Source organism: Grus americana, chromosome 14 (genome assembly GCF_028858705.1).
Source record: "Grus americana isolate bGruAme1 chromosome 14, bGruAme1.mat, whole genome shotgun sequence".
NCBI lineage: Eukaryota > Metazoa > Chordata > Aves > Gruiformes > Gruidae > Grus > Grus americana.
Window position 1 is genome coordinate 9458914 of NC_072865.1, and position 19808 is coordinate 9478721.

The window sequence follows — 19808 nt, forward strand, 5'->3', positions numbered from 1 at the left end:
ACTATGCAAGAGCAGTTCAGGTCTGCAACTCTTCATGCAAAGAGGTTAACCACAATTTATGCCAACAGGAAAAAGATGAAAAAGTCACATTTGGGAGGGAAGGGAGAGGAGGGAAATTAAAGACGACACTTAAAGATGAAGTAACATTGGGTACAGCCATGCAAATACCTTTGGCCAAACTGTGCAAGACTGTAGGTCTGCAAGCGTAACCGTCCAAAGCCAGCTCTTTATTGCGATACTGAATGGATGGTTCACACATCTCCCCAGGTGTAAACTGCCATCAACTATGTTGATGGTACTTGGTAGTCTGAGTTCGGTGTAGGTATGAAAGAAGTTCATGCAGACTAGCTGACATGCTGCAAAACCACAGTACAATTTACATCATGCTAACATGTTTGTATAGTAATGTACTAAATAACTTCTGTCCTACCTTGTGGAATAAAAGATCTGCATATACTTGGCTTGGCAGAATTAAATAACGATGGTTTTATACTTCTGTAATTAACTACAGAGCTCACGACAGACCAATGGCAAGATCCAATGGCAAACCACCTTTCAGTGAAGGTTATATAGTTATACACAGACCTCAAACAATGGGGCTTGAGATTTTTTGGGGGGCATGGGGAGGGGAGTTGGAGAAATTTAAAAAAAAAAATGTAGTAGCGAGAATAGTATTAACGCCACAACGTTCTTCCTTAGCAACATCAGCAACTTCTGCCAGAAGGTCCTAGGGAAGTTTTTGAGATGGTTGAAACTTTTGTGCAGATCGAATCAAGGAAATTCTACTTTCTCTAAGACATTAGTCAGCCATTATCATGAAATAAGCATGGACTATTGCCAAATGTCTCAGATCATTTAAAACACCATGGTTACAATTCCCTTCCTTTCTGAGTTGTCTTTCCCTCTGTTGGCTCCTGTGGTGCCAGTGATACAGCGTCTCGCTGGCCTACAAGGGCACGTCTGCACTGCAGACTGCAACGTGTTACCTACGGAAATACTCAAACTGACTTTAAACGAAGTAGCAATGGACACTGTAGCCTGCACCAGGAGGCAACTCCGCAGTGTTTTGGGCAAGTCTGAGAAGCTGCCAGGATTGAGCCTAGTCATATTGGGGCTAAACTGTTTCCAGCATCTCTGTCCAGACACCACAGCAGACTACTTCACTTATGTACTCGATACCTTCATAACTAAGCAGAAGAGCCTGTGTGAGTTCTTGCAAGATAGCAGAAAAGTACAAAGAACTTCACACTCCATGCAATAAATTGCTCTTGCATCCACTGAGATGAAAGGCTGCAAGTACAAGATTTTCCTTTTATATATATTAACAAAAAAGCCTGAATCGGTAGACATGGGCTATATTGGGGCACACGTACTCTGTAGTCATTGCTGTCAGCGAGCTTTAACCAGGCTAGATAAGCATTACTGGCTGCACAGGGATGCTAGGACAAGCTCCAAGCAAGCGCGGCTGCCCAAGTCCTGCCTCCAGGGAACGATGGCTGCACACCACACTGCTGGCCTGAGCCAGCTGCACAGCGTTCACTTGTGTAACAAAATGCCTGAGCAAAATGAACCCTCACTAACAAGCACCTCAAAGGATTAAGCACATCTTAAGGAGGCTATTTTGCAGGTAGTGCTGTGCAAGAGCGTGCCTCAGGCGGCTGTGCACTAAATTCACGGTCTGACTTTCTCGCCAGAGCCAGCGTGCTGTGCGCACGGGCACCTCTGACAGCCCAGCCCACAGCCTGGCCATTTTTCAACAACACACAGTAAATCCTGCGCACGGTTCCAGGCAGAAATCAAAACCCGCTGCACCCCATGAGAGGCACGGGAAGGATGAGTTAGGTACGTGTATACCCGCAAGGCAGCCAGAATTCCCAGCTATGAAATATTTCAGTGGCAACAAGTAGCCGAGGAGTCGGCTTTCTGGACTAGCAGAAAGATAGTGCCTTGTCCCTCTTCTCAGGGCGCAGGATCAAAATGTGTTAAGGTAAGTAGTACAGCCACTGCTGCTACTATAAACTGTCCATTTCTGTGGCATTTATCTAATCTGAATACTCATACATGAAGAAACAAGACGGTGAAGCCCCCTGTAGAAACAGAACGCAATTCAGGCTTTTTAGAAATTCATCTCAGCTCTCTGTTTTATTGGCCATTTTTTTAAAAGAGGGAATAATATCTTATCAACTGACATGAGCTAAAAGGAGAATAAAAAAAGATTAACAATTTCAGTCTGGAATAAGAGAGTTTTGAAGTAAGGGCATGAAAATTTAAAGGTTTTGGGGTGGGGATAAAGAAAAGAATTTACAAGGCTTATTTTGTGAACCCAGAAGGTTAATTTATCATGGAGTAAGTCTGGAACTTGAAAAGCAAAAAAATGGTTTATTGGCTTTGAAGGTCAGATAACTATGTTATATCATATTCAATAGGTTAAGGATCCAAGAGTCTACGGGGTTGCATGACAATTGCAGGAATCCTTATAAAGTCTAGTTTATACCTTTATCGTTAATAGCTTTCTAATCCTTTACCACAAATTTATAGTTTAGAAATGGCAACACATCTTAAAGATTAAAGGTATGTGACAAACAGTTCATGTCCTTTAATAATCAAATCACACAGCTTAGATTGGGGGCTTATCTGGCTTTTTCCTACTCTATGGTTTCATAGGTAGAGAATACTTTATATCCCTATTACATGAATGATGAATGGGACCATTGGTTATGGGCTGTTATTTGCTTGGCTGTAGTCAATATGTTTTCTTTGGACAGGGACTTCAGTGATTTATTTCTCTTTTGGCCTTGTCACTTATTAACTCAGGGCAGACAGAAACAGCCAAGGTTGTGAATAAGGACTAGTGCCCATTTAGACTTCTAATATCAGAGAAAATATTCTTTTTAATGATCCAGCTACCCTTTGCTGCGTAGACTCTGATTGCACTTCCCTCTAACTAGAAAATAAAGGTCATATTTCTTGGAAAGTGTATACATAAAATATGCAAAATAATATGTTTCCTTCACAGCCAGCTTTATTCTGACGGTTGCTGTAATTGCTTTCATTTTGCAGCTGTCCTACAGGTACACTGCACACTTTTAGTGATTGTTTTTTGCAGTGTGTTATGGTGCTGCCAGTGTTTAAGAAATACCAAAGAGATGAGGGTTCTGTGTTCCTATTAGCATACAAAAGGGATTTTCCAGTCTACCTCCACCGCCTCCTCGCTCGGTGTCTGGTAACACCCTTTTCCCTGCAATCAGTTAGGATTCCTCCCACCTTCCTTTCCTGAATTTCTGCAAACCAAACCATCAACACTAATATTCCTAATATTCAACCCTGATAACTGTCCATACTTCACTCCACTGGGCATGTCCTAACAAACTTCAGAACAAATGCTTTTGTAACAACATTCATCCCCAAGCACAGCACCCAATAATAAAACTGAAGATATTTCATCTAGGAAAGCTTGTTCCAAAATGATTGCAACCTTCCCTCCCTGCCCCCCCTAAAAATTACCACACAGGCCAAGCAGACGAAGTGTTAACACTGACTCAACAGAGCAACTAAGTTAATAGACTAGAACTTAGAAAGCGCCAGGTTCAATGATAAATTCAGAGATTTCCTGAGGGCAACTTTCCTTTTCAAACCAGGTAACACCCAAGATCACAGCACTGATGTGGGTGCTTGGAGGCGGAGCCTGCACCAATCCCTCCCTTGTTTTCCCATCTGTATTTTACCCACAAGTGTCCCCGACCCAGCAGTGGTGCCACGAGGACCCAGTTCTTCAGTGACTATGCCAAACTCCTGTGGTAGCAGAAAGCCATGTGTACGGCTTAACTTCTTCAGCCCAACGCACCACCCCAAAGACAGGTCCATCTCTGAGCTCCACGCACCACCTAATGCCGCCGGTGTCCCCACGGCAAGGTCCAGTTGGGAACAAACACTTGGCACAATGAGATGAGGGGGAACCCGGTGAACTCTGCGCTAGGACATTTTTTCAGAGAGCTGTTCTGAGGGTTTTTTTGCTTGTTTCTAGAGACACTAATTAAATTCGCCAGTAAAGTCTACATTTACAAAGGATTTAATTTAATTCTTTACTTGATTGTGCTATAGTTAGGATTTACCATCTCTCCTTTGTCCTCTGCAGAGTCTCTCTGAGATCAGGAGCAGACTTTATACTGAGCGTCCAAAGCACAGGGTAACCTGCAGCGCAGGGCTCTCCTGCTTTTAAGAACAGACACCAGCTCTTATTTTAAACTTTATACATTTCTTTGTATTGAGGGATTTTGTTCTGTTCTTCTGTAGCACTCGGTGACTATTTAACTTCAAGACATCTGATACTTTTTATTCTACCATGCTATTAATATTTACCAGTGAAAGGCAGATAAAAACTGCTGTTAAAAACAAATGGCATTCATTTGCTAGCTACCAGATCTCATAGCTGGTCACTCTTCTAGAGAAGTGATGTGCTCTATATTTCATTTCAGATTAATGATTGTCATATCTTTGAGGGTGAAGAATTTTATAAACACATCAGAATAAAACCCAAGATGGCATTAGAGATGCTGGCTTTTTTATGTTATTTTTATTGTTCTGTTGATGGTGGCCTTCTCTCCTCATTTATACTAATCAGCTATTTAAGTGCTCATGATTTAATAATAAACACACATGAATGAGGCATTGTAAAACTAATGAGGTTGCGTATTACTGATGTTGAGAATAACCGCTACTAGGTTTTAACATTTCTCAGAAACTAACAGATACACAGCTATGGCCAAGGTTAGCTGGTGTAAGGGTCAAACTCTAGCCCACAGGGATCAAGAAAGGCTCCAGTGGGGCTACAGAAACCTCTTGACAGCCAGTCTGTCTCTTATCACTGCTTCTTTTTTTTTCTTCTTTTTTTTTTCTCTTTTTTTTAAGTCTACAAACTCCAGAACTCTCTATTCAGAAAACTGATTGCTTAATTGATTACGTATCTTTTGAACTTTGCATAGTTATTGGTGCCTTCTCAAAAGCAGAAAATATTCCCAGCAAAGGAATCTCTGAAGTTTACCAGACTGGAAACTTTAGGGACTGGCGATCACCTTTTAAGTGGTTCCAATTCTGATCAGGTCTGTGTACACGACTCAAATCTTTGCTTCTAGGGCCATGGACTGAAATTTTAAATGGTGACGGGTAGTTTTTGGTCTCTTACTCTTGGGGGTATTTGACTTAAGAAATGAAGAGAATGATTCTTAGAAGATGACTACTTCTGTTCCTCTGTAAATTAAACCATTTTAAGATTAAAACCAAAAATGAAGGCACCTAAACCCAGGGCTTTTGAAATTGTTACCCAAATCATCTGTGATCTGCAAGGCTCTTGCTGTTTGTACACAGACTCAATTGTTTTTGGAAGTAAATAAAGGGTGAAATGAGGATGGAGCAGAGATTTTTCCACATGAGGCTATTTCTTCCTTGTAGCAACTAGGGGAGTGAAAAAGTTCTCTGAGAAGCCCTATGACATTTCAGAGAAAGAGGCAGTTTCCCAGAAATTCTGTGAATATCCTGACCTTCACAGTGCTAGCATTTCTACATCACTCTACACACAATGGCCCAAAAGCGTAATGCAAACACTGGCCAGTCTCGGCAGCGCTCCACTCTGACCTACTCAGCCTTCGTCATAATCATCCTGGAGGATCAGCGCTCACATCTGGGTTATTCACACTGCACAGCAAGCCCTGTGTGTCTACGCTGACCCTACATCCACCCATTCCTGTTGGTAGCACTTCTCGAGACAGACCATGTCCCATAGCTTACAACAAACCCCAAATGCACTGTGGGGGCACTTGCCTGTTTCTCGAGGTACCCTGCCAGCACACAATCGGTTTAGCCCATAGCCTCCCTGCAAGACTAATGCAAATGAAAATGGTCCCTAAATTCCAACCTGTATCCAACCATGTAACCAATTTTCAAAAAAAGGAACAGTGTTTGGGGTAGTGCTCAGCCAAGAATCTGCATTGACCCCATGCTGTATACATAACCTTAGTGTCAAAGCTATATACTTCTGGCCCCTATGTAGTCCTTTGCTCTAGTTTGGGAACAAAAGCACAAAACCCAAAACTGAGCAGGTGGTGGAAGACACAGCATAATGCATTTTTATGGACCTTCCATATGTCCTTTCCAATATGCACAGAGATAAATTCTTCTTTCGCTTACATTCATGCAATCCCACTCAAATCTCATGGTTTAGTACCATAGCAAAATTCATCTGTGAAAATCATGCTGTCCATGATGCATCCCTTTTTTAAAAATTAAAACAAACCAAAATATATCTCAAAGGCCTGTCCAGGTACCACAAATTTGTGCCAATTCTCATCCCTTATTTAACTCAACCATACGTGCCCTGAGTCACCTTGGCAAACTACCTTCCGATTTGTATCCCTAATGGCTTCTTCCTTTATCTCAGTTTCTCCAGTCCTAAAATAATGGTGGCGATACATACCTGACTCCTAAGCTGTGACATGAAGCTCAATTCATTCAGTGCTCTTCAATACCGGAAGAGACTTACAAATGAAGGGTGCCGCGGGGAAACGCTGACCCATGTTGGGTATTTCTGTGTGCGATACGGACTTTTAATATTATTCCAAAATGAACACACATGCAAGATGTGTTCAGACTTCTGTATTTCTAATAACGTTCTCTCAGGAATGTCAAAGCTTAAAATCTAAGAAATAATTGCTCTGTAAGTGCATGCTAATGGCTTGCTTTGCAGATGGAAAATAAAAAACCTTATGTTTTCTTGTAAGCACAGGGTTGACACTGGTTTATTTCTTTCAAAAATACTTACAAAAGCCAGGATTTCTCTGTGTATATGTGACCTTGATTCCTAGATGGCACATGGACTACTTAGAGATCATGTTACTAAGTTATTTGCAGTTAAAGCGGAAAAAAAGGCTAAAATTAATGGGTCACTGGGTATTTTCTTCTGAGAACTTAAGTACTTAACAGTAAGAAAAAAACAGTTTACAGCCAGGTGGCTTGAGGGGATATTTTGTTGAACACTGATTAAAAATAATTTCTTCTAAATGAGACCTGACCACAAAATGGGACCATTAACGAGCAGGGACATTCTCACCAGAAAGGAAACTACCCTTGATCAACTCCTGCACTGCCCACAAACCCCAGGTCTTTTTCTCTCTCACACACGCTCTCTCTTTTTTTTTTCTCTTTTTTTTTTTCTTCTCTTTTCCCTTTTTCTCCTCTCCCCTTTTCTTGTTCTTAATAGCAGGGTAAATAAGCAGCAAGTGATGCTGAAATGTTTTCGGCCAAAAACAGAGGCCAAACTCCTCTGAGAAAACATTTGGCCTCTGTGGTTTTGTAATATGTTCCAGAACACTGAGTTCACTGAAGAACATTGTGAAAAACTCCCATCGGCTGGAGTGATGCTGGGGAATGTTACTGTATCCCAACTTCCAATTGGTCCATTTCCTGCAGGCCTTGTTAAAAAAAAGAGAAAAAAAATAGTGCTATGTGGGAGTTAAAACAAGTTCTCATGGGAAAAATGAATGGCAAGAAATTCTAGCTTTAAAAGAAACAGCTAATCTGCTAGTTTGATTGTTCTTCAAAACTTACAATGAACCAATAATCCTAATTAAAAACACTTGGCCTAGTTCTCTAAAGCATCATCGCTTTTTCTATGCTTCGTTTGTACACACCATAGACTATTAGTTTTTTTCTAGTGCTCACTAACAAAGTGCTGACTTTGTTGGGATGGCTGAGCTAATTTCGTGAACTCAGTGTGAAACCTTAGCTAAACAAAATTGTGGTAATTTTCCTTAATTTGTAAAAGTGATTGGAGTGCAAACAAAATTTTCCTCTTGGGTCAATCCTATAATTTTCAATTAACTAAAACTAATCGGCAGGCGTGTACTGAACCTGCATTTTGTTTAAAGGGCTGGAAGGCACTTCTGAAGGTCAGGATGCATTAATTGTTTTTATTTTAGTTTCATTTAGTCCTTTTTAAAAAGCCACATTTAAGTTCAGGCTGCCTCTAAAAGGAAAATGCAAATTGTGTGAGGTACGATTTCAGTCGCAACAGCTTTTCTGTATCTACCGTAACTCCATAAAAGCTGCATAAGTAAGAGAATTGTCCATGGATTGGATCACTTTTGATATTATCATTGTTGCTTAGTATTTCATAACTTTAATTTTTTGAATGAAAAATAATGTGTTTTAAACACTACCCTGTAAATGCATATATGGAAACACTCTCCCTACTGGGACACCTTATTTCCACATTCAGCCATCTGCTTCTGGGCAGACAGGCTAAACTGCCACCCTCTTTTTTATTGGAAAAGCTAATTAATGATGATCTGAAAAGCAAAACCAAAATGGGTCCAAGCCATTTTTACATTTAAATCACAAAACAAAGTCCTCAAAAATTTCTTTGCAAAGTCAAGGGGGGCGGGTTTCCTCCCTTTCTTCTTCTGCACGCATACTTGCCATTTCACCAGCCCAAGATGCAGCCACCCCGCTGGCTTGACAACACACAGGACAGCACAACTTATTGTGGGTAAGAAAGCGAGAAGGGAAAGGATTCGTGGTCAAACCGTCCAGAGCTCTGGCCGACACTTTCATGCGGCATCCACTGGCAATCTGCACACGCTGGCAATTTGACCCTTTCCTTTTTCTTTTTCTTTTGTTCCAACACATTCAAACCCCAAATAACTTTTTTGATAGGGTATGTTATTGTCCAATATCTGAATTTCCCACACCTTGCTGAAATCATAACACTCACAATGAATACACACAGCCTCCACAAACGCCTTCTGCTCGGCCATCAAGGCGATACAGGAACACTTTAAGACCCAGTTTACAGTAACGCAGTACATAATCCCAACTGGGGGACAGGGTATTTGAAAAAGACAACAAAGCTTTGTAAGGCACCCTTGTTCAACTTGCTCAGTGTTAAAAAAAAAATCAAATGAGAACTTTGCTACCCAGCTGGAGCGCAGTCGTCTCTCCTCTGCCTCGAGTCCGTGCGCGTACATTCACAGATGGAGCAGTATATGTGCTAGATGTGCCCACTGCAATTCAGAATGCCTCATAGCCACAAGTATTTATGATATACCTTATTCTTAAAGTTTCGGGGAAATCAAGAATGGGGAAAGGGATTGCACTGGACTGTGATGAAACACAGTTCAGGCAAACAGTTACAGAAGTAGTCCTGTCTGCGTATGTACAACAAGGGCATAAATCTATTCCGTTCTGGTGAGACCCTCCTGGAGTACTGTGTCCAGCTCTGGGGTCCCCAGTACAAGACAGACATGGAGCTGTTGGAGCGAGTCCAGAGGAGGCCACAAAAATGATCAGAGGGCTGGAGCACCTCTGCTATGACGACAGGCTGAGAGAGTTGGAGTTGTTCAGCCTGGAGAAGAGAAGGTTCCGGGGACGCCTTACAGCAGCCTTCCAGTACCTGAAGGGGCCTACAGGAAAGATGGTGAGGGACTGTTTACAAGGGCATGGAGCGACAGGATGAGGGGGAATGGCCTTAAGCTGAAGGAGGGGAGATTTAGATTAGATATTAGGAAGAAATTCTTCTCTATGAGGGTGGTGAGGCCCTGGAGCAGGTTGCCCAGAGAAGCTGTGGAGGCCCCCTCCCTGGAAGTGTTCAAGGCCAGGTTGGATGGGGCTTTGGGCAACCTGGTCTAGTGGAGGGTGTCCCTGCCCATGGCAGGGGGTTGGAACTAGATGGTCTTTAAGGTCCCTTCCAAACCAAACCATTCTATGAATGTATGATTCATTCTATGATAAAAGGAGAAGCACATCAAAACCTGGATCAAGCCATTAGTTCTTGTAGCACACATACCTTCCAAGGAATCTATGACACACGTTCTTTTTAAAAAGTTGGGCTGCTACTGGATTTATTTCCCAGGCCACTCTTATCACTACTGAGAGAGGCTTAACATTGACAGCACCTGCAATGTCCTAGCAGGTTTTTTGTTAATAATTCTTCAGGCCAAACCTGACTTAGTGGTCTCAGTGTGGGATGCCACCCCAAAACACAGTGCAAGTCACTATGTCTGCAGCATCAGCTGGGGTGAAAGCTGCTTATCCTCCCTGAAAGTCAGAGACAAGTATGTTATTGGTGAGACGGGCAGGGAAACAGGCTGCTGCTTTGAACACTTGAAACACTTGCAGACAACATGAGATGGAGATATTTAGCAAGACGCTTCTTGGAAGGCAGGTTCATGATTGCATTAGTATGTCTGGCTCTTTATGCTTGCACTCTTCCTCTGTTAGTTTAAGTACTGGAGTATCTGTTTCTCTCCTTCCTCCCCCTCCTGGGGAAAAAGATGTCCCATTGCAAGGACAAACAAGCAAACAAAAATCCCACACTGGTATGTTTTCGGATCATCTCTACAGTCATCCGTTTCTGAAATCCAACCTTAAATTGGTACCTTCAATGACGTGCTCAGCCCAAATAATAAAATACAGTACAGCTTTTAATGACAAAAGCAGAAGCCCTAGCAAGTGTGATATATTGCCTGCCCTATTTCTCCACGTTATATCTAGTACGAAAGCATCCTTACCTGTGTAAATGAATCTTCCAGGCGTTCCCTTGCAAAACTGCTTAGACTTGTAGGACAATGTGACTTCTACAACCCCTGGGATATGTCGGGGAGGCGTCTGTACGCGGATGGCATGAGGAGTAATCAGCTAGAGGAAAACATTGAGAAGGGAGAAGAAAGGGGGAAAAAAGCACTGTTAGATGCTGAACGCTTAATAACACTTTCCTCTCAGATCACAGTAAACAAGCTTTGAAACATGTAATTAGCCTGTCAATGTTTGAATACAATCTTGATGTAACCCACACAAAAGCCAGTGACTACAATATTTACAAGCGTTCTCCTTCTCAGCCGTAACAACATTATTTCTGTTTTCATACATGGCAGGCACTTGCTTCCCAGTACAAGCACTAGCCCTGGTTTAACGCAATAACTTTAGCTTACAGCAGCAGGATGCCTGTGTTTGCTCAGGTGAACACTGGGGTCATGACAGTGTCCAACAAATGTGATTGATAAATGATACACGGTTACACGTGTGAACACAGCACAGCGCAAGCCCAGGCTGAGATTCACTGCACAGCCCGAGCCCAGACGGGCTTTTAAATGCACTGGTCCCCAGCTGACACCTGTACACTGCAGAAGTACCGTGTGCCGCTGTTTTCATTTTCTATTCATTCCGCGGATGTATAACTGATTACTGCAGAAATGCAAAGTTTGGCTTCTGAAGGATGCTGGATCTTTCTTTGCAAATGATCAGAGCACTCAAGACAGATATACCAAATATAACCATCTAACCATCACTTCCAGTCTGCCTTCGCTGCAATGACTGACACACACCTGACAGGGCTCCTGCAGATGTGGATTTACACTGTAATAAGTAGACAAATATAACTTTCTTGCTTTTGGGGCTGGGGATCCTGATCCTCTGAACACAAAAGGTTGGGGTGGGTCAGTGCTGCATTTTCCAGGCTCTAGACAATTTTTGCTCTTTCAGGATTCTGGACTGGATTTAAAACATAGTCCCTGAAAGTAATATTAGAGTCATCTAGGAGTTCACTAGTTTATGATAGGTTAACTCAAATCTCTGCTGCACTCAGAAACTACAGCATTGCCCTCCCCATGACTGTGACGTCCGCTTCTCACTCGTTATGATCCCCCAGACAAGAACAGTAAAAAGATGTACACAGGAAAGGTGATGTGATTGTGTCCAGCAACCAAGACACAGTTCTGGCACGCGGGCAATCCTTCTCTAACCGACTGTGGCATGTTAACACACTTCTAGAGAGGCAAACAAGACCACATAACCAGCCTTGACAGTGAGCAAAGCCTATGCAGTCAACTGCTCTATGCTGTTGGCTGAATCGTGTCCTGGATTAGGGAATACATTTTTTTATATATATATATATATTTTTTTTTTTAAATGAAAAGTTAAATTTATTCTTATTTTTACTAGGAATCAAATATTTCAAAATTGTAGTAAGGTCCTACCAAAAAAATCAGACTTTTAACCAGTTCTTTGTTTAGGGCACAGGACTAAAAAAAGCACAGAAGGAGAGTAATGTCTGTCTGAGAGCCATCTGTGTTACTGAGGGAAATGGCATACACAGTAGGAAATTCTCCATATTTAAAATAAGAAGATTAATATTAAATCACGTTGAAGACTAAACCCAAAACTACCAGCATCAAATGCTCCAGAAGTTATTCAGATCCACAGAAGTCATATGTCATTTTAGAAATGATCATGTAGGAATTGACACCTTCTTGTTTGTGAGCTCCGAAGAACATGTTTTTAGGCTCTGCTTTGAAATCATGTGATTTAGAAACTTAATTATTTTTAAAAGAAACCTGCCTTTTTTTCTAAATTACTCACTGTATCAATTGCGGGGGCGGGGGGGGGAGAAAAAAAAAGAAACCCAAACCCCAAACTTCCAAGGATTGCTTCTACTTAAATTGAGTTGTCTTATGGTTGGGCTGACCAAAGACTAAAAGTCTAGGCCAATTCTCTACACGCCCTCAGTAGCCAAAGGAGGCAGAAAGCACTGCCAAATAGCAATTGATTTCCAGTGCTTTAGACACCTCTCGCATTGGGATGAGCTGCTCTCTGGAAGCATCTACCTTTCTCCAATGAACTGAGATGACAAGTTTAGACTAGATGCTTAACTGTATGCCAAACATAGCTGAGATAAATCCCATCTGCAAGTGGTTCTAGTTAACTGGGTGAACTGGCAAGATGAGAAGTTTCATGACATTTTTAGGGTGAAAATATTTGTAAAAACAGCCAAGGATTTTAATAGTAAAGGTTAAGATGCTAGCCTTACTACATCAGCATGTGCCTTGCACCCCTCACCCCCATTCTGGCATGAGCTATACAGGCAGCTTCTGGTTGTATCTTTGAATTTCCCAGCATTTACTGGTCTGTCACCACTTTAATGTTCTTTAAACATAATTTGTGGCATTTTCCAATACTCATCTTCTCTGGTTCCCAAGAAACATCTGACCTATTTATGGTCCATTGTTACAGAGAGCTGGGGAGAGTTAAGCAAGTTTCCTGGTTTGTTCTCCACAAACAGTTTGGTTTTCCTTTGTGCTCTGAAGTAAATAAGTTTAACTGTGTTTAAAACCACAAATATACAATAATGTCGCCCACACATTCCCAAAGGGTGAACATTATGTCTGAAGTCCTATGGTTTAGGATGTGCAGGATATATTTTACTCCTCTCTTCTCTAGAACGAAAGCTTGGGAGGTATACCAGGAGAAGACGTGTGTTTTCCTTTTGCTTTTTCTCCTTAGCATCTGCCACTGACCACTGTCAGGGATATAGTGTTGAGCTAGAAGGACCTTTGTGCTGGTCAGCCTTAAGTTCTCATGCACACAGAAAGAAACTGGCTACCTCGGTTACATGCCAGTGGTCCCCTATATAGCTGTCATATCAAGAAATTGTCTTCAAGGTACAAACAAAGTCCCCTTGAGCTTCGAAACCTGTCCTCTGAAATCCACCTTTGGGCTCGAACTCTGATTCCCCAGTGCTGCCAGGATCTGTGCTATGGATGGGGACCAGCTCTCCAAATCGCCCTGACTCTGTTCTGCAATCTGCGTGACCCAATGGGTGCTGCACAGGTCTGGGTACCCCAGGCCCACCCACGGCAAGAGCAAATCTGCCCCTGACTTCAATAACTCCAGGATTATGGGATGTTTTCCTGTCTACACTGTCAACCTGTGCCCTGACCTTGGGATCCAGTTTTCTCTTCCATTCCAGCATTTGGCAAATTGAGATCTGGAGCTGGACGTAAAGCTAGTAACTGGACCCTTTCTCCCAAGGGATTTTCAAGTGATTTGGTCTGATACTTGGCAACTGCATTAATTCTTTGATATAAACTCCTACATGTCAGTTGGGACATGCTGCGGATTGCATTAAAACCTGAGTTAGAGATCTTCAGAATGGAGGGAGGTGCATGTCCTTCAAAATGCAAAACACATTTGGTTTGAGTGTGTACAACAAGCCTCTTTCTGTGGTTTGCTAATATATTCTAGACATTCTTGTGTGATACAGCATCATTTCACACTCTTCAGAGTGCCAGGTTACTTTCTTTTTTTAAAAGTGACATTTTATAAGGAGATGTCATTAATCTGAGTCACTAGTTTATTTTTGCATGCTTGAGCTCTGGTTTGTGGTTAGGGAAATGGTGACAATCAGTCATAAATTTAACTTGGACTCTGTGTGAAGAGGACCATTAGGACAGGAATGAAGAAAAATACCACCAACTGAAGGTAATGACAGCTTTCAGTGAGACCAGGACCCTTAAGGTACCTATATTTTAAAAAATGACCAATGACTTTGCATGCCTCAATTCTGGGCATCCAGATGCTGCTTAATAAATCCTAGTTTTCAAAAAGAGGGTGCCTACTCATTTTTTAAAAATGAGTCAGACCTCCAAAATAAGCACTCAAAGACAGAGACTTCCAAAATCAATAATAAACATAAAAAGCAAAATAAAAAAACGGTGTCACAGAATTTGATTCAGCAGCATTAACAGTAAATAAATAAATAAAATAAAATACCCCACCACCAAACCAAAAAATCATCCTCTGTTTTTGTGCTGTGCAAAGGTAAAAAACCTGATGTTTCAGTGCTTCATCTTTTCTTAATATAAAAGAAAAAGAAGTTGTTTCCAGCTGACTCTGTACAGCTGGAGGAATGTTCTTGGCAGGAAAACGTTTGAAGAAATAGTTCATTTTAAGCAAATATTGTGGAATATTTATAAGAAACTAATTTTGTCTTCGCAATCATGTATTTGCCCTGAAACTCGACTCTCGGAGTTTCAGCCCCCCAATAAGAGAAAGAAACAACAGAGGATTTTTTTATCAGCAGCTCAGATTTGGAATATTTGCAACAACGCACAGCCCCAGAACGCTGGGTAAAAACCTGCAAACAACAACGCCGTCTGGTTGTGAACTGGACAGACAGACAGGCAGAGTCTATCTGGCAAACGGACTATTTGCTGGGAGTTGCCTGTCCAGAGTCAGCATGTGCACATGCTATACCAACGCCGTTTGTTTGTCGGTTACGAAAGCCCCTTGAAAAAAAGGCATTAGATGGCCCATTTTGCTGGGTTCTAAAAATATCAAGGGCTTTTAAAGGCATTTTTATAAAGTAATATGGGAGTTAAGGATTAGTTGAACCTACTGGCTCAGGTTATCTGCATTTCTGCACAAAATTAATGTGACAAATTAAGTTTTTATTTAGTTCTCCCTGGCTGAGAAAGGTTGTAATTATGTTAGAGTGTTTACAGCTAAAATATATGTTTAAATAATAAATATGTGTTTCAGAAACCATTTTAAACCTCCTTTTTTAACACAGTCAACTCCATTTCAAGCATATAAATATTTCAATTACAAAACTTGAATACATGTAAAATAAATTAAAAATATATTATTTACATTTCAAATTATTTATAACATATGCTGCTTGACAGCAACAAATTCACCCTTAAAATGAACAAGTTTTTTTTTTTTTTCTCTTTTAACTTTGCTTCTGAACTGTGGCAGGATTTATATTTTAAATCTCCATGCATCTCAGGTACTTACATGGATTTTGCTATAATAAAATCTGAGTAATATAGGACCTTTATGATAATTATCTTCACAGCACCTCTCCAAAGAAGGTGACTAATCTTATTAGTATGTTAGAGAAAGGGAATTGAACTTTAAGCAGATTATGTGATTTGCCCAAGGTCCCATGCAAAGTCTGTGGCAAAATGATGCTTAATTTAAATATTAGACTTCATCCCCCAAACCACCTGCAATTACAACTGAAAGTCAAGCTAAAAAAATCCATGTGAAAATGCTCTGCAAGATTCACTTTTTTTCTTTACTTTCCACTTATCTAGATTTGTTTTGGATTTTCTGCAGCTCAGTTAAAAACCTTTGGATCCATGAAACAACAGGATGAACTTGAAAATTCTTCCCGAATTCAATGATAAAATAACCTGCCAGGTTTGCTCAAAACTGGGCCTGACTGGCAACTCAGGATGAACGTGCTCCAGGTTTGAAACGGTACTGAAGTTCAGAAGATCAACAGTTCAATTCTACACTCTATTAAGGTAAAACAAAAATATTCTTCCTGGGTACTGAAAATGCACTAGACATTTTTAGAAACGGGAAGGCAAATGAAAGAACTTACTTTGTACTTCATAGGTGGCTAGTATGTGTAATTTGAATTATTTATAGATCGCTATTATTTAGGGATCACTCAGGTCATGCATTTCTGCACTTGTTTATCATGTTTGTCTGCTTCTTTTAGAAGTTATTTCTTTTCCTTTATAGGATTTTCTATTGCTCTCATAGGTTATGAAACTGAGAGGCAATTCTGTAAGGGAGACACAGTGGGGCAGTTTTCACTCCAAGGCAACTTGCAGCCCGTTACAGCGTTCACAACAGACTGGCTGGTCTGGACCCCCTCTAACATTATTAATTTTATGACAAGATCTTGCAACCATCAGCAACAATGTTTTGACCAGCACTCACTCTCCTGAGATTAGAAATTGCCAATTAATGGCTTCCCCTAATAAATAGAATCAAGATTTATAATGAAAGATCCAATTCTGCAGTACCAAAATCAGAGCACTTTCCTCCCAGCCTCTTCACCTTTCCCTGTTAAACGTCTGTAGCCATAATGGCTTCAATCCTAACACACAAAATGCTTACACTGGACCCAGGGGGCACTTTCATGATCACATAAGGGCTTCAGAACAGGGCTCATTTAATATATCTCCTTTTCTGGAATGCCCTTTCATCCACACTTGTCCTCAAGTGGAAGGATGAGAGAGAGAGAGAGAACAGTGAAGCCCATGAAGGACATTAGAGAATACTCTTCATATGGAAAAAATGCTGCCATATGTGCAATGGAATCAGTAGGGGGAATGTGCTGGATATGAATTAAGCTATAATGTTGATTTAATATTTATAGGATATAAGGCAAAGCATCCGAAGATGCTTATGTCACTGGGTAAGCATTGTATAGCTACTTCAGAGATGCTGGTTTGTCTGTTAGTGTGTCTATTTTAATATTAAAATAATAAAAATATCATTTTTTTTATAAAGCCTCCAAAATGCTTTTGGAAAGCCATAAATGCAAAATGTAAACCTTTCCTTGGAGCTGCCTTCCCGTGCCAGTGAAGCCAGTGGGAACTGTGTCCCGACTCCTGCAGCCCCACTCCCTGGAAGTGGCCATTGGGGTGATGCTGCCTGGGTTTTAACTTTCCACAGGCTTTTGGGGAATATCAGACTCCGCGTTTAATTATGTGCCAGGAGAAGGGAGGATTTAAGAAGCTGGGAGGAACAGCAACAGAAAAAAAATGGATAAGAAACAAAAAAGGGGTTACTGTGAAACTACAGAGGCCCCCACTAGGTATGACAATTCTGTGCTTTCCTCTGCGGATCCAATACTGGGTATTAGGTTGCCGTTACGAAAATGATACTTACAGCAAGCGCCTATACTTTAAGGTTATCCTATTCAGAGGCGCTGAATTTCTGCAATCTCCACCTCATTGAGCTGCAGCTACAAGCAGCCAGTTTCCCTGGAAAGCAGGATCACCTAAATGTTTGTTTCCTGTGGGCCCTTTAGCGATTGTAGTGCTAAATGCAGAATTATTCACACAGGCATTATTCCTTCCCTTTTCTTGGAATAAAAGGCACTCAGCTAAAGTCTGAGCCAGTGAGAGGAGATGCAAATCCTCTGGCTATAATGGATTTCTGCCACAGGTAAATTTGACTAATTATTTTCATAAAACCAAAGGAGGAAAAGATTCACATCCCAACATTTGTTGCTGATTTAGCATGTGGCACAGAAAAAGGACAGGCTAGCTATAAGCTAGACAAAGCTATTAGACGTTACCGTTCAGACAACACCTACCTCACTCCAAACCAGCATGGTGCCGAATATGACCTGTAACCCATCAAAGAAATTGTCTCCTATGATGATGACAGTGGCACCTCCTGTAGTCCATCCTTCACTTGGACTGATGGCTTTGATACATGGTGTAGCTGCTTTTCAACACACATGAAAAAGAGAAGTATTCTGCTGTTAGAACCAGATTTTAATGATAGAAGACTTGAGAAAAATAAAATAAAAGGAGCTTTCATTTTCCCCCCTTAATAACACAAAGATTTCAGCAATCACGTTCTTTCTAGTACATGTACATGACCTCAAACTGTATCTTTGGAAGCATTTTTTCTCAATTAATTTCTGTTTGGTTTTGTTATCTGCATTGAAAAAATTAACGTTTTTAAGTCTACATTAACAAAAAAATCACAGCATGACGGGCAGAGACCAATTGGAAATCAGGACAAATCCCTATCTTTATATGAAATGCGCAATACCTGAGTTAATAAAACAATCTCCAGTGAGCTTGCTTTATTATCCATCATAACCTAAATTCATCAAGGATACTCCTATAAAATTACGGAAAATATTGGCTAAATAAAAAAGGGTGTAACCCTCAGCATTTCTTTAACTATTCTGCAGTCAGATCCAGGTTGTTCTAGTATTAAACCATCCTGCCCTGCTTAATGCTTTGGCTACTGAAAAAAAACCCAAAAAACAAACAATAAAACAAAAAACCAAACCCAAAACCTACAACCCTGCCATCTAGTAATTCCAGTTATGTTGCATCTACTGGATAATTAAGTGCGTGCAATGCATTTTCCATATTCATAGAATCCGTCCCTGCTTTCACTAGCCACTTTCTTGGCATCAGACGTACTAAGTACCTCCTGAGACAATGTTGAAAACTCAAGCACTGCTCAAAGTAGAAGCTTAAATCTTGGTGTAAGATCTTCTGGTGTAAGACTACCTAAGCAGAAGCACACTGAACTTATATATTGGTGGGACAGGGCAACATAAACAGCCACACACTGATTCTCCTCTGCAGTACCAGAGTACATCAGAATTTAACTGTGCTGAAGCAATAGGAATAACATTACTGTAAAAATAACCTGAATAAGACAAAAAAGCCCTGGGTAACTCTCAGCTGTGGAGTCTCAGGGTGGTCATATAGGTTGATGAAAAGAAGCAACTCCATCCCAAATGCCACCAACTTTTCCCTGCTCATAGAGCATGAGGTGAAAATATGACACCAAACCATTAGATAACATTTTAAGTAAAGTGGGTACCTCAACAATTTCATTACCCATGAAAAACAGATTCCTTAACAATCAGCAAAACTCCACCAGTCAACCTCAATGCTGAAAAGAAAGATTCTTTCCTTTAGATATGAACCCAGTTCTCAGCAGAGAGAAAAGGCTGGCTCACTGAAAACACATGAAGGGGAGCCATGACCCACACTGACTCTGCAATGTTAATCAGGTATCAATCAGCAGGATTTCGTTAGCTGCATATATATATCTGCACATATATATATCTGCGTATATACCTCTTCTTTTAAGGGTTGCTGGCATTCGGCTGTGAATTGCCACTTGGTCCGAAGGTCGGCTGAGCTATTAATTTGGTTTGTAACTTTGAGAATTGGATGACATGCTCAAGAGAGAGCATTCAGGCACTTCTTTAGGTAAGGATTTACTAGGAAGACAGGGGTGTGAAAGCCACCCACATGTTAGCACCATCCAGGACAACACCCTTGCACCTATGAATTACTTAATGTGGCTGTGGTAGCACAGCCCCTGCCATACCTTCTTCTAATTATAAAGATAGTAAATAAATTCATTCACGGAAGCCTACTTTAAAATGCTCCAGATATAAAGCGCTAAAGAGACCC

General features: G+C 40.9%; 1 protein-coding gene across 9 annotated transcripts in view; it reads right to left on the reverse strand.

Annotated features, from left to right (window-relative positions):
- The window catches only part of EBF1 (EBF transcription factor 1), a 283451-nt gene that overhangs the window by 57543 nt on the left and 206100 nt on the right, over window positions 1-19808 (reverse strand). For 5 of the 9 annotated variants that reach the window (XM_054841801.1, XM_054841799.1, XM_054841803.1 and 2 more), the window contains exons 9-10: window positions 17948-18081; window positions 10560-10686 (exon numbers count right to left, since the gene is read on the reverse strand). In XM_054841801.1, coding sequence (XP_054697776.1) covers window positions 10560-10686; window positions 17948-18081 — 261 coding nt within the window. The remainder of the gene's footprint in view (window positions 1-10559; window positions 10687-17947; window positions 18082-19808) is intronic. The other 4 variants (XM_054841802.1, XM_054841800.1, XM_054841809.1 and 1 more) reach the window with 1 other exon arrangement.